A 13,692-nucleotide genomic window follows, 5' to 3' on the forward strand; every position below is an offset into this window, starting at 1 on the left:
TATAATGTAACAAAAGAACGGCTCAACCCCGCTCTTCCTCATGTTGCTAGGATGGTAATCGCTTTTTGATTGTAAATCGGTTTAATGGAGAAGCAGCGGTAGAGTAAAAAAAGAAGAGGGTGAGAGAGAGAGAGAGGGGAGGGGGTTAGGCGGGAGTCCATGCTATGCATGAAAACTTCGACATCCATAAAACAACAATGTGGATGGCACAAAGCTAACAATCACACATACCCCTCGGTTGTTAAGTAATCTGTCTGCACCTGGTACATGCTTCATAAATGCAATTTTGGATTATACTCTGCTCAAGGTTCAAACTGTTGGTAGAGTATTGAAATTGCAATTTTAATATATTTTTTAGATACATTTTGGAAATACACAGATATGGTGTAAGATTATGATATTGTGAATATATTAGGAAAATTCATATAAATCTCATAAATGCATCAATTAGACCAAGTGCTCAAATTATGATAAATAAGGTATGGAGATATAAGTAACATGTGTTTTATTAGTTTTAATGTGCTTGTAAATATGTAATTGCTGACGAAGCTCAAAGGGAGGGATGTCACAGTAACCAACTTAACTACTAGGTGAAACCAGGTATATGTAAAAGTGGTCTATATGTATTTAAACCTTGATTATATTAGCTAAGTTGTTAGACTATGGACAGCTAGGCTATTCTCTCTCTCTCTTGTTTATAGGGGAGTCCTATAGTGGCATGCATGTAGGGGTGTCAATGAGATCGGTTTTGGATTGGACCCTATTCAAATCAAAATCAATTTGGAGAATTGGACAGACCAACAAGACATTGAATTGGACAGTCCAAACTTAATGGTCCAAAGTATTTATTGGATTAGATTGGACCTGATTCATCTATAACAAATTTATATTGTATTGTGTTGGATTGAGCCAATATATGATTCATTGATAAAAGATAGGAATATTGGTGTCAATAGACCAGGTTTAAGTTAGAATTAATCCAAATTAAAACAAATTTGAAGAGATTGGACGGTCAAAACATTAAATTGGATCAGACCAAAATGGTCTAAAATATTCATTGGATTGGATTGGACCTGATCCATTTGTAATGGATTCGTATTGAATTGGATTGGATTGAACCTAATCCAGTCCAATAGAGGGGTGGTTGTCTCACTGTGTGGTCACAGTTCATTCTCATATCATATAGAATGAACAGGCTAGCATTTTTCTTCTTGTTTTTTTCTGCATTTCATTTCATTTCATTGACTTATACTAACTCTCTACTATAACTAAGATGAGATAGAAGAAATGGTGTGTAAAAATAATATTAAAACCTGCACATCTATCAAGGTTCAAAGTATTCACACAGGCCGATACGGTAGGGCATATCGGCCTGTATCTGTGTTTTCTTTTAAGTTTTTTTTTTTTTTTTTCAAAATCAGTTCAGAGGAGTTGGTTTAAGTCCTGGCTACTTCTGAACCATAGTCTGACCCGATACAACCCTTGTAGGGATGTATACGTATTGATACTTTGAACCTTGATATCTATAGAATTCTTTAGCTGACACTTTTATCTCTTTTGGCTAAGGTTGTTTGCGGTGCTAATTTGATTTCATGCTATAAATGCATGGAAGTGCATATCTATAGGCTTCTTATAAATTCTGGTTTAATTTTGCTTTAAATTTGACTTTCTCTTATTTGTTTGTGAGAAGAAATATAGGAATTAAGTTGATGTAATCTCCACTTTACATAAAAGAGAAGGGATGTGAGAGGTGGGTCATTTGTTTGGTAGTGAAGTAAGTTAGATGTCATCCCCACTTTAAATGAAATACAATTGTAGGAGGGAATTATGTATCAGTTTTTTTTAGGCAAAATTTGCACTTTCAATGAATGCAAATGAGATAAAAAAATACACATTTTGCATAAGATAGAAGTATAAATCATAATTATAAATAAATTGATGCAAAACTGAACTAAATACAAATTAAATTTGTCAGATTTACACCACAAACAAGCAAAAACTTTGGACAATAATGCAATACATTGCTTTTGATGAATTGAGCAATACGGTAGTGATCGTGACTTGATGAATTAATATATTCAAAATGATCTTATTGCTTTTTAATTTTCTATGACCTAGAAAGATCAAAATTTGAAATAATAGAGTTACATTTTGATTATTCTTTTCAAATACATTTTATATGAAAAGAGTAGAAAAGTCGTTATTTTGCAAAATTGCAGATTCTTGAAGGGAAAAATAAATAGACAAATAAAAAAATTAATATTCATATGTTTGGTAAAAAAAATGAATCATGAATAGAACATCCCTATATTGCATTGTCTAGTTTAAAACACAACTAAGACCATATTAAATTACATGGTTCAAAAAATACTTTGCCACTTGCACCACTTTGTAAAAAAGTCAGTCCATTTTCTAAACCACACCAACCATTTTTTGATTCATGAACCAACCACCACCCCACTTTCACTTCAGGGCATTATATGCAACCCAAGCTCATTGAGATAATGAAAATCAGCTACATTTCCCTTTATGTTTCCATGTTTTTAAACCAGATAACATAGGCTGCATCAATAGTGCAATTTGGGTGGTTGGGTTGGAAATTTGTTAAATTTTCAGTTGTTCCAGCACTGACCTGAGCCCAATGTAGTTCAAGCCGACTTATAGTCCTACTTTAGTTGGGATTGGTAAATGTGGACCTATAGCTTATCACAATGTTCATCTTCATCATCATCCAAATCTTATCCCAAATATATGGGGTTAGCTAAATAAATAATGTTTTGTCATTTCATTCTGTTTATTGGCATATCCATTGTTAAATTGTGAGCGGTTAAATCATTTCTCGCTTACCTTGACCCATGTCTTTTTTTATTTACCCCTAATTCTTTTACCCCTTACAACTTGTTGGGGTCTCACAACAATCACCGACATGATAAAACCATAAAATATTTAAAATAGCAATCAAGAAAGACCCAATAACAATAAACATAATGAAATCTAAGAAAAGACAAATAAAAACAAGCACCACCAAGAACACAAGGAATTTACACAGTTCTGCCTTATCACTTATCTCCACGAGAAAGACGAAAATTATTATTCACTATGAAAGAAAATGAGAAGTAGTACTTTTTTTTGGTAATAGAAAATGAGTAGTACAAGTACCTTGTGATTTGCAACCCAAACCAACCCTGAACTCTTGTATTCTAGTTCTCATTTTCCTCTCTCAACCCGAAGAGCAAAAGCAAGAGAAGAACTCCACTCTTACATTAAGAGCACCCTTTTTCTCTCTACCTCTATTTTTTTTTCTCTTCAACAAAGAAAAAGGAGTAAATTTCTTTCTCACTTTTTTGAAAAACCCTAACCCTACATATAAAATAAATCTTTTATATGTAAAACCCTGTTTAACATAAGGAATGACAAAACCAACTTTTAGATTAAAAATAATCTAGCGTTTGAAAAAATATGACAACCCCAACACAACTTGCATTAGTTCATTTCTTCTCATGGTGCTATCAATGGTCTTCTATACATGCAGCCATCTTAATTAGTCTAAATTCTCTTATTTTATCTCTTATTGGAGCTACTCCTTGGCCCCTTCCAATCAATTCATTTTTAACTCTATCCTTTCTAGTTTTTATACAGCTCATCACAGTATTGTATTTTTCTTTAGGGGGAACAATATACTAGCATTTGGATGATCGGTCCCATGAAGAGGGTAGTGTACATATGCGTTTATGACTACTATGTAGTAGTGTATAATTTGGAATATTAATACTTACAAGTATGTACTAGCAGGGACCCATGCGATGCACGGGAAGATTTGAAAGATTTAATAATTTTATTTTTTATTTAATATTGATATTTAAAAAAATAATTATTTTTAATTGAACATGAACAAATATTTTTAATAAATTTAGTTTTATTAATAATTTATAGTAATTTTAATAATTTTTAATTTTTTTTATTTTTAAATGAAATTTTGATTAATTTTAAAAAAAATAAAAATAATTATAAAAGATAACATTTTTATTAATTCCACTAGTAATTAACAATTATATAAGAATGACAACGGGGTGGTTTTAGGGCAAGGCACCCCATCCCTTTCCCTGCCCCACAATCAAGACACTCTACCCCATCCCCGCCTCGTCCCCAGTATCACGCGAGTTCAGGGCAAGGTAACCACTCCTCAATATCGGGCGAGTTTAGGGGCAAGGCACCCCACTCCTCATCAAGGATGGAGAATCCTCGAATTTCCCTGCCCCGTCCCCAGTATTGGGCGGGTTCAAGTAGAGGTGTAGATTGGGTCAGCACAACACGACCCACATGTGGTCTACACAAAGAGTGAGTCGTGTCGTGCTGGTCCACAAGGCATCCCAGGTCGTGCCTCCCTCCTCTAGGATAATTTAGGGGGTCAGTTCAGCACGACCTATGACTCGAGTCCACATGGGACTGTGTCGTGTCGTGGGTCGCGCTGGTCCATGGGCTGGGCCTTGGGCCAAGCCATGCCTGCACACCAAGCCAAGCTTAAGGCAAGGCACCCACTCCCCGTCCAAGGTTTTTAAAATTGGACCAGATAGGGAACCATTCTGGGGTCGACTGGCCTGACTGTTCGGTCCGAACGGATGACCCGCTTTGACAAAAAAATAAACAATTAGAAAAAAAAGGCCAAAAACTGTTGTTCGGGTTGACATTTCGACCGCCTAGGTCAGCGGTTCACTAACCAAATAAACGGTTTTTGGATAAAAAGCAGTTTTAAGGTGAAACGGTGTCCGGTTCCCAATTTTTCTAGTCTAACCATATGGTTTGATCCAGTTTTGAAAACACTATCCCTGTCAACCCAATATTCAATTTGATGATAGAAATGATCAAAAGGATATAATGAGTATCAACTACATGGTAAATTTCTAAAAGTACACTAAATTGTCTTTAATATTAAAAAATGTAATTTTATGAAAATTTTGGAAATTTTATTGTACTTGTGCAATTTTGAATTTTTTTTCAAATTTATTTAAAATTTTATTAAATAATTTATTTTCTGTTTAAATGGTTTACTTACAAAATTATACTAATTTATCTTATAATTTCTAATATAAACTAACCAATAATTTCCTTTTTCCAATATTATACTAATTTATCTTAATAATTTGTTTAATAATTTGTTCAAATTATAGTTTTCCATTTCCCATAGTCATTTATCTTTAATAACTTTCAATTATTTTCAATGAAAATTACATAATTTTTCAATGGTTTTCCAAAATCTATCATATGTAATAAATTTTCCTAAAATTTCCAAAATATTCTAATAATTTTCAATAGTTATTTAATACATTTTAAATAAACTTTCAAATACTTTATATCTTTTAATTTCAAAAATGTTATTTTATGAAAATTTTTGAAAAATTTATTATATTTGTGTAACTACGGGGATTTATTGATTTTTTTTAAATTGTTATTAAATATATTTTTTATTTGGTAGTTTACTAATAAAATTACTCTAATTTATCTTTTATTTTTCAATATAAATTAATTAGTAATTTCATTTTCTAACATGATAAAATTTTGTTCCTCCATTTGCATTTGGTTATTAATTATAATAATAACAATAACTAAAATTTTATACTTTTTGATAATTGTTAAATATAATTCTCAATTTTATAGAAATTAGTTAACGAGTTTTCAATTTTTATAAAATATTGTTAATAAGTTATTTAATAACGATATTTATTAAATTTTGGTAATTTACTAACCGTATTTATTAACTTTTGGTAATAACACTATTTAATAATCATTGGATATGGGTGGGATTAAATATTAACCATATTTAACTATTTATTAATTAATATAAATATTTTAAATGAAGAAAAGTGGGTATAGATTGGGGGGATGCATTTTAGGAATTGATTAGGTAGTGGGTCAACATGATACTTTCCTATTGTTTTAAATGAGATACCTTAGGAGAGAGATTGTAGAACTATTTTTAGGTAGTTGGGTAACATAGCTTAATGGGAGTGGTGGGAAGGGGAGAGGAGAGAAAGTCAAAGAGAATGCAGGGTGGGGATAATGGAGTAAGGAGAGGCATGGTGACATGGACCCATGTTTTTTTAAGCGATAGTTAAACAATAGAAATACATAAGAGTATATAATTGTTTAATATTTTAACTTTTTAATAAACAATCCGATCAAACTCAACCCGAGTTGGTTGGTTTTCTAGTATTTCAGATTGGCTTTGGTTTAATAAATATATATTGATATTTTATATTTTAAATTTAATTTTTTAATACAGGAAAGTAGGAAAATTCCCATATTTGTTAGCCTAAAATATTTTATATCATAGATTTAATTTTTTTATATCATAATTCCCATAGATTTAATTTGTTAGCCTAAAAATATTTTATATCATAATTTATTTTATAATAATATCATTGTAATTTATGAAATTTAAAGTTAATTTTTAAGTTTAAATCTTTTGAACAAACAAACTAAACCAAAAATAGACCCAAATCGATACAACCCAAGTTCATGGGTTTTCGCTAATGGTCAATCAGTTTCGAGTGAAAAACTACGGACTTGACCAGATCAATTTGGTTGGCAAAACAATCCGCAATTGAACTGAGCCAATCATTGAACACTCATAATTTCAACTAAATTTATAGTCTAATCACAAATAAATAACAATAGCTTAATCTCCAATAATTATTGAAAAGTTATATCAAATGTACACAATCATTGAAAATAAGTTTATAAATGAAAATATAATAGATATATAATAAAATTAGTTAATAAATAGTGTAATCTTAAATAATAGTTTATTCTCTAATAAGTATTAATCTATAAATTATAAAAAAATATACAATTACTAAAACAAATTTATAACAAAAATATAATAAATACGATAAATTAAATTTCAAAAGTTAAATAATAGTTGTTTAATCTCTAATAATTATTGAAAATTTTTCTATTAAATAACAAAAATAAAAATAAATTTATAAATTATTATTGTAAGAATATTTATAAAAAACAATAAATAATTACTAAAAATAAAATAAGTATTAATTATAGTATATATAAATATATAATGAATATACACGATTATTGTAAAATTATTACTAATAAATATAATTTTGTTGATAGTTATTGTCTATAATTATTAATTGATATAAGTGAAATTATTTATTTACAATATTATTTAGTTATTGAAATAATATTATTATTTAAATTCTTAAAATATTATTTATTTATCGAATTTAAGAATCCATACAATTATAATTGTACTATTATTACATAATTCATTATTAATTTTATAAAATATTAAATTATTATTAATATGAATATTGTGATTTTTATTATAATTATTTTTCTACTTTTAAGATTTTTTTTAATTTATTGCATAATTTCATTATTTTATCTATTTAAAATTTTGTCATGTTAAATATTTTGTTATTTAAATATTTAAGTAATATGTAAATTTTTTAAAATTTTTAGTAATATTTAAATTTTACTAACTACTATTTAAGTAATATTACATATTTAAAATATGTAAAATATTTAAAATTACTAACTACTAATTAAAAATTTAAATATTTTACATATTTAAGTAATATTTAAAATTTACTTAAAATCACATATTTAAATTTTACTTAAAATTTTAAATAGTAGTTAGTAATATGTAATTTAAATTTTACATATGTAATAGTAATATTTAAAATAGTAGTTAAGTAAAATTTTAAATATGTAATATTTAAATATTTAAGTAATTTTACAGATTTAAGTAATAGTAAAGTTTGTAGGATTTTTGCATATTTAAATATGTAAAATTTTAAATATTTACGTAATTTTAAGTAAAATTACTAATTACTATTTTTAAATAGTAGTTTGTAATATTTTAAGTAAAATTATTTAAGTAATATGTGAAATATTTAAAATTTTTTGCAGCACTTCCTTGCAACCCCTCCCCCAAACCCAAAAGAAACACCGAGGTTCTGTTGATTTAAATTCAAAACACCAGACTGATTTGCTTTCTATTTGATCACTAGTGTGTCCTTGTTTCATACCACAGGTTTGGAACCAATTAATTAAATGAGAGACAAAATCCCAAAATGTAAGGAATTTTAAAGATGTGAATTTTGATGATTCGTGGGGATCTCAGATTCTTAAAGAGTCTTGGGTTGTATTTGGTATCATTGCTGCTTCTACTAGAAACGTTTGTGGTTTATCGATACAAATTTTTGACAATAAAAGTTTCCATTTCCATTTCATAATAAAAATCAGAAATCAATTTCCATTTCCACTCATAATAAAAAATGTGAAATGCAGACAATGTAGTTTTATGAGCTTATCCATTTTTAAGCACAGAATGGCCACTGTCAGACTCATATCTGTGTCTCCAAACTTGTGATTTTACCATTGTAGTGTATGATCAAACAAACATTTGGTCCATCAATGCATGTTTAAATCACTGGCGTTGGCTATTGATCACAGTGAAGACATGTAGCATTGAGTGCCTAAATCCATTCCGTGCATCTAACAAAACCTACACTTTGTTATGAAGGTTGGTAAATGTGGCTATGTTACATTGAATCTTCTTATGATAATCTACACAGTTGTTGAGCCTAGTGGCCTCAAGGAGCCAAATACAAATAAAATTGTTGAGAGAGAGAGAGAGAGACTTGCATAGATACCATTATGTCTGTGAAGAATACAGTAGTTGCATGAAATGGTTGCTCGGATAAGAAACTACCAATTATTCTTTTTTATTTTTATTTTTTAAAATTTTTTTTAATCCTTGTCATTTTTGAAATGACCAATTAGAAACTCTACTTTTCCCAAAAAATCTTCCTAAAATCTCTCTCACAGGTTCCAATAACCTAAATAATCTAATATCCTAAAATTTCTCTTAAACAACCTCCCCCACTATTCCTAATTTTCTCCTAAGTTCTCTCTAAAGAAAATTTGAATTAAAAAGTTTAAGAATTATTTAAATATTCTAACAAAATTATGTAATAACTTTAAAATATTTATTAGAAAGACAAAAGATAATTATAATCGATTTAATAATATTCATATTATTAATAATTATATATTTTTACAAAGTTCATCATGAAATTATGTACAAACAATATAAATTATGATTCTCTGGACTATTCAATCTAAATGTTATTCAAATAATAAAAATCTAACATTAGAAATGAAATATTATTTAAACATTTCAATAACTAAATATCTTAAATGACAAAATATTAAAATTAATATTTTAAATCATTAACAATCTATTTTAAATAGTTATTAAAAAACTTTCAACTATAATAAATAGATTAAGACTATAAATATTTAGTTAAATAACTAAATATTTTAAATAACGAAATATTTAACATAACTAGATTTTAAATAGTTAAAATTACAAAAATGTATTAATAGTACTATAATTTAAATAATGATATTATTTTAATAAATAAATAATATTGTAAATAACTAATTTCATTTATACCAATTAATAATTCTAGAAAATAACTTTCAACAAAATTATTGTTTATTAATAATAACTTAAAAAACTTAATCTTTAGGTTGGTTCGGTACAATTGTAGGCTGTTTGGCCAACCAAATCGACATGGATAGGTTGGGGGGTTGGTCACTCAGATTATATTAGTTTGGGTCAAATTTTTGTTTGGTCAATCAGTTCAAAATAAAATAAAATAAAATAAGTTGTATGCAATTGTTTTAAAACAATTGTATACTCTTATATGACATTATTAAAAAATAAGTTTAAAATTTAAATTTATGATATAAACTATTTTAGCCTAAGAAATATTGAAAATTTTCCACTTTCCCGTATTAAAAAATATATATTTAAAATATAAAACATTAATATATATGTATGGTAGGGTCGTTCGATTTTAGTCAGTTTACAAACGACCAAAGTGAAAATGATCCAACTTAGTCAGGTTGGGAAATTGTTGAACCAAAGCCGACTGAAAATACTAGAAATCAGGTTGGTTGGTTTCATTAGTTTGATTCATAATGGCAACGGGGCAAGGTGGGGATGAGGACCCTCTCCCCATCTCCGTCCCCGCGAAAATCTCCATCCACATCCACATCTCCATCTCCATGGGGATCCCCACTCCCCATGATTCTTTATAATGTCAACCTTTATGTTTTTATTTTATTTTATTTTATTTAAAAAATAAAAAAATAATTAAAATTTACAATCCTATTAGAACAAATTCAGACATATTCAACCATATTTTTAAAAATATTAACATATAGACGTATGTATACATACATACATATATAAATGTATGCGTATATATACATATATTAGTGGGGATCCCATGGGGCGGGGATCGAGGTCCACATAGGGTAGGGAGTGTTCTCCCTATCCCCGCACTGCCCCCCACCAACAGGGATGAAAATGTCCCCATCTCCGTCCCACGGGGGGAAATCATCCCCATCCCTGTCCCATTCGGGGTAGATCCCCACAAGGATCGGGGAAATGAGGAAAATTGTCATCCCTAAATTTGATAAACAACCCCATCTAAAATTAATTATTGTTATTTTTGTGTTGTAAAAAATTATTAAAAATATAAATGATTATTAATTATTATATAAAACAATTGTATACTCTTACATGTTTCTATTGTTTATCTTTAAGATGCACGGATCCCCACTAGTTCCAAAACAAAATACATCAAAATTGATTCAGATGAGTCTTGGCACTTCAGAGTTTGCTGTCACAAGTACACTTCAACAAGGTAAGATTCAACCCATTTAATAGGCCGAGTCAATACCTGTTTTTCCTACACAAGCTAGGGGATTCTTGCAAGTAGAATCCCAGCCATTTTCATCAAACTTCTGCATTCCACATACATCATATTAGTTGTATCCCTCGACATTAGATGTGAAACAGTGAAAGTCAAGCCGGGTTAGGTCAGATTGAAGTGTTGAACCCTCATCCCCAATCCTAACCCAATTTGGCATTCCGTCAAATGCAATCAATCCTAACCCAATTCAATCCAACTCCTCAACCCTAACCCAACTAACTGAAGGTTGCATCAGGTTGGGTTAGCTTGTAATGGCTTTGGATTGGCACAAATTCTTCATTTTGTTCTCACTTCTTAGATTGAGGATTAGCTTGGAATGGCTTTAGATTGGGGATTAGCTTCAACGTTAGTATATATTTGGGGATAAAGTTATAGTGCCTTAGGAGTACTATACTAGTATACTTGTGCCAAAAAATCATAGCAAACTTAGAATATGTTCCACGAAAACCATAACATGGTGGAGCCACTGGCATGAGTACAACCACAGAGAAAGCTGTAGCTATATGGCTAGACTCCATTTTTGAAGGCTATATCCTTCTATACTTGAGTAGGTATGGCAAGAATTATTTCATAAAAGGACTGTCTGTAATCATAACAATAATGCTTGAGCTTGACCAAGTGAAACTGCCGTTGAGGTTGAGAATCAAGAACTTAATGTTTCCTAACCATGTTCTCATGTATATTAATTTACTTGGGATGTATTTGGTTTGACAGAAACCAAGAGAGAAACAGAAAGCCCTCAAGAACTTTCCCCCAACTTTCTGTTTCTCTTACTTTCTATCAAACCAAACATAGACCTAGTGTATGATGTTCATGCAGACCAATTCAGAAGTCTTAAAAATACAGAGACAATGGTGGTTAACTGATTATATGTAAAATATCTCTGGAATAGATCCATTAAATGCTTAGATTTTACAAATAAGTGAATGACAGTAGCTATTTCAAGTTGGCAATAAAGGCAGATCCATATTGTCTATCCCTAAAGACAGTGGTAAAAATCTTTCCATTTGAATAGCCGAAAAAAAAAAATAGTCTGGCCTAATTATAGGCCAAAATATTGACTGATGTATCTGAAAATGCTTGTGAAACATGGTTGTAGGCCTTCCTGTGTTTATTTTTATGTTTGAAGAGTGTTGAATGCAATAAAGCAGATGATAAACTTTCTGCCTATAAACTGGGTTATTTGGAAAACAGCATAGGCAATGAAGCAAGATTAGGACGATAAAAAAAAATTATGGAGAATGTAAGTGTTTCTACAGTCAGTTATTGATCAATAACTTCCTGAAGCATACCATTTATAGTTGGGATTGTCACCAAGGCTCGGTTTGTTTGCCGTGGGAATTTTATTTGCAGTGGTGTAAATGTATGAGAGTACAAATAGATAGTGTAAATTCTGGTTTATTTTTGCTTCAGATTTGATTTTGTTTCTTTTTTTCTTTTTTTGGGGATTTGGTCTTGTTTTATTCACTGCTGCAGTTCTCTCCTCTGAAGAGACATTGATAATATATTGAGCATTATGAGATGAAAGCACAGAATTGGCTTATAAGCAAGCGCTCAGGCTGCCCAAGATCACAATGAACAAGAGATACCACTTTGAGTTTCAAACAGATTCAGCTAAAAAAAAGTAAATTATTTCAAGCACTTATCTGACTCCAGCTTCATACGACCTCATGAAGGGAGAAAATTAATGCATATCAGGAAAGAAAACACAGTTGTGAAGATCAAAAGGCATTGAATTTACTAAATACAATTGAATCCATACTACAAAACACTAAAATGCGCCAGAAATTCAAATAAATTGAAGGATTAAAAACACAACCGAGTTCTCAACGAGGGGCTTTCTTCTTTCCTGCAATCGCAACCCTCTTACCCTTGAGGGTCCGACAGTTGTTCTTCGTGTGCTGTCCTCTGCAAGGCAACCCTTTCTGATGCCTCGTCCCTCTGTAGCATTGAATCTCTATCAACCTCCTAATTCTGAGAGCATTGAAACGCCTCTGGAACACCAAAACCAGAAACCCATTTGACAAATAAGCCGAAAACCCAGAAAGAGGGCAGACACAAGAGATGAAACAGAAGAAGGAGAGCATTACCAGGTCACCTTCAATCTCGTACTTGGAGACTTCTTCACGAAGGGTGGTCAGTTCTTCCTCTGTGAAGTCCTTGGTGATCTTGTTCTCCATGTTAAGGTCGCAGAGAATTTGGCGAGCTCTGGTGCGGCCTATGCCGTAAATGTACTGAAGAGAGTACTCGATTCGCTTGTTGTTTGGGATCTCAACTCCTCCAACACGAGCGCATTGGATGTTCAGACCACGATACTGCAAAGAATTGAAGAAAAAAATCTAAAAAAATGGACAAACAAACAAGCTCCGAGGAAGAAGAAATGGGTACCTTTGGAGGGGCTGAATTGGGGAAATAAACAGCTCTGGAGAGAGAAGCAGAAGGATTTCCTCCCTTGCAGAGCAATGAAAGTGAAGGTGCGACGGGCAGTGTCAGTGCCTGAGCCATTTCTTCTTCAGTTCTTCCTCTACTTTCTCCTTTCTTTTTCTTCCGTTCTGGCCTTCGAGTAGATGAACGAAGAGGGATTGGGCTCCGATCACCTTATCCCTTTCTTTCTCGACCTTGAACCCATCGGACGGTTGAAACGAAGGACCTTTGATTTGACACGTGGCAAGTTTGATGATTTTTATATTCAGCGCTATGCTACCATTTCAAAAGTACACGTCCGGAGTCGTCGTAGACCTTGATCGCGATCGATCGGTATCTTGTTAGCGCATTTTTTTGTAGATATGGAGGGTAACATGAAGGCGGTATTGTTAGCTGAGGTAGCCGTAAAGAAGAAAACCGCAAAAAAGGGAGGGGCTGAGGGTACCCCCTCCCTTGA

The 13,692-nt window shown here is 31.0% G+C and overlaps 1 protein-coding gene across 1 annotated transcript; it reads right to left on the reverse strand.

Moving 5' to 3' along the window:
- Window positions 1-12,526: 12,526 nt before the first annotated feature.
- LOC148873915 (small ribosomal subunit protein uS13c-like) lies at window positions 12,527-13,384 on the reverse strand. The gene is made up of 3 exons (XM_088963592.1): window positions 13,200-13,384; window positions 12,902-13,126; window positions 12,527-12,805 (listed from the first exon to the last, which is right to left on the reverse strand). The coding sequence occupies exons 1-3, from the start codon at window positions 13,314-13,316 to the stop codon at window positions 12,638-12,640; spliced, it is 510 nt and encodes a 169-aa protein (XP_088819718.1). The 5' UTR covers window positions 13,317-13,384; the 3' UTR covers window positions 12,527-12,637.
- Between the last annotated feature and the right edge of the window lie 308 nt (window positions 13,385-13,692).

This window comes from Nelumbo lutea, chromosome 1 (genome assembly GCF_056320005.1).
Source record: "Nelumbo lutea isolate HS-2025 chromosome 1, American lotus-T2T, whole genome shotgun sequence".
Lineage (NCBI taxonomy): Eukaryota > Viridiplantae > Streptophyta > Magnoliopsida > Proteales > Nelumbonaceae > Nelumbo > Nelumbo lutea.

What these genes read in the sequence shown, in the direction of transcription:
- LOC148873915 (XM_088963592.1), bottom strand. Translation starts at nt 13,316, where the DNA reads ATGGCTCAGGCACTGACACTGCCCGTCGCACCTTCACTTTCATTGCTC. An exon ending in CCAATTCAGCCCCTCCAAAG is followed by an intron (nt 13,127 to 13,199) that starts GTACCCATTTCT and finishes AATTCTTTGCAG; the next exon opens with TATCGTGGTCTGAACATCCA. An exon ending in ACGAGATTGAAGGTGACCTG is followed by an intron (nt 12,806 to 12,901) that starts GTAATGCTCTCC and finishes TTGGTGTTCCAG; the next exon opens with AGGCGTTTCAATGCTCTCAG.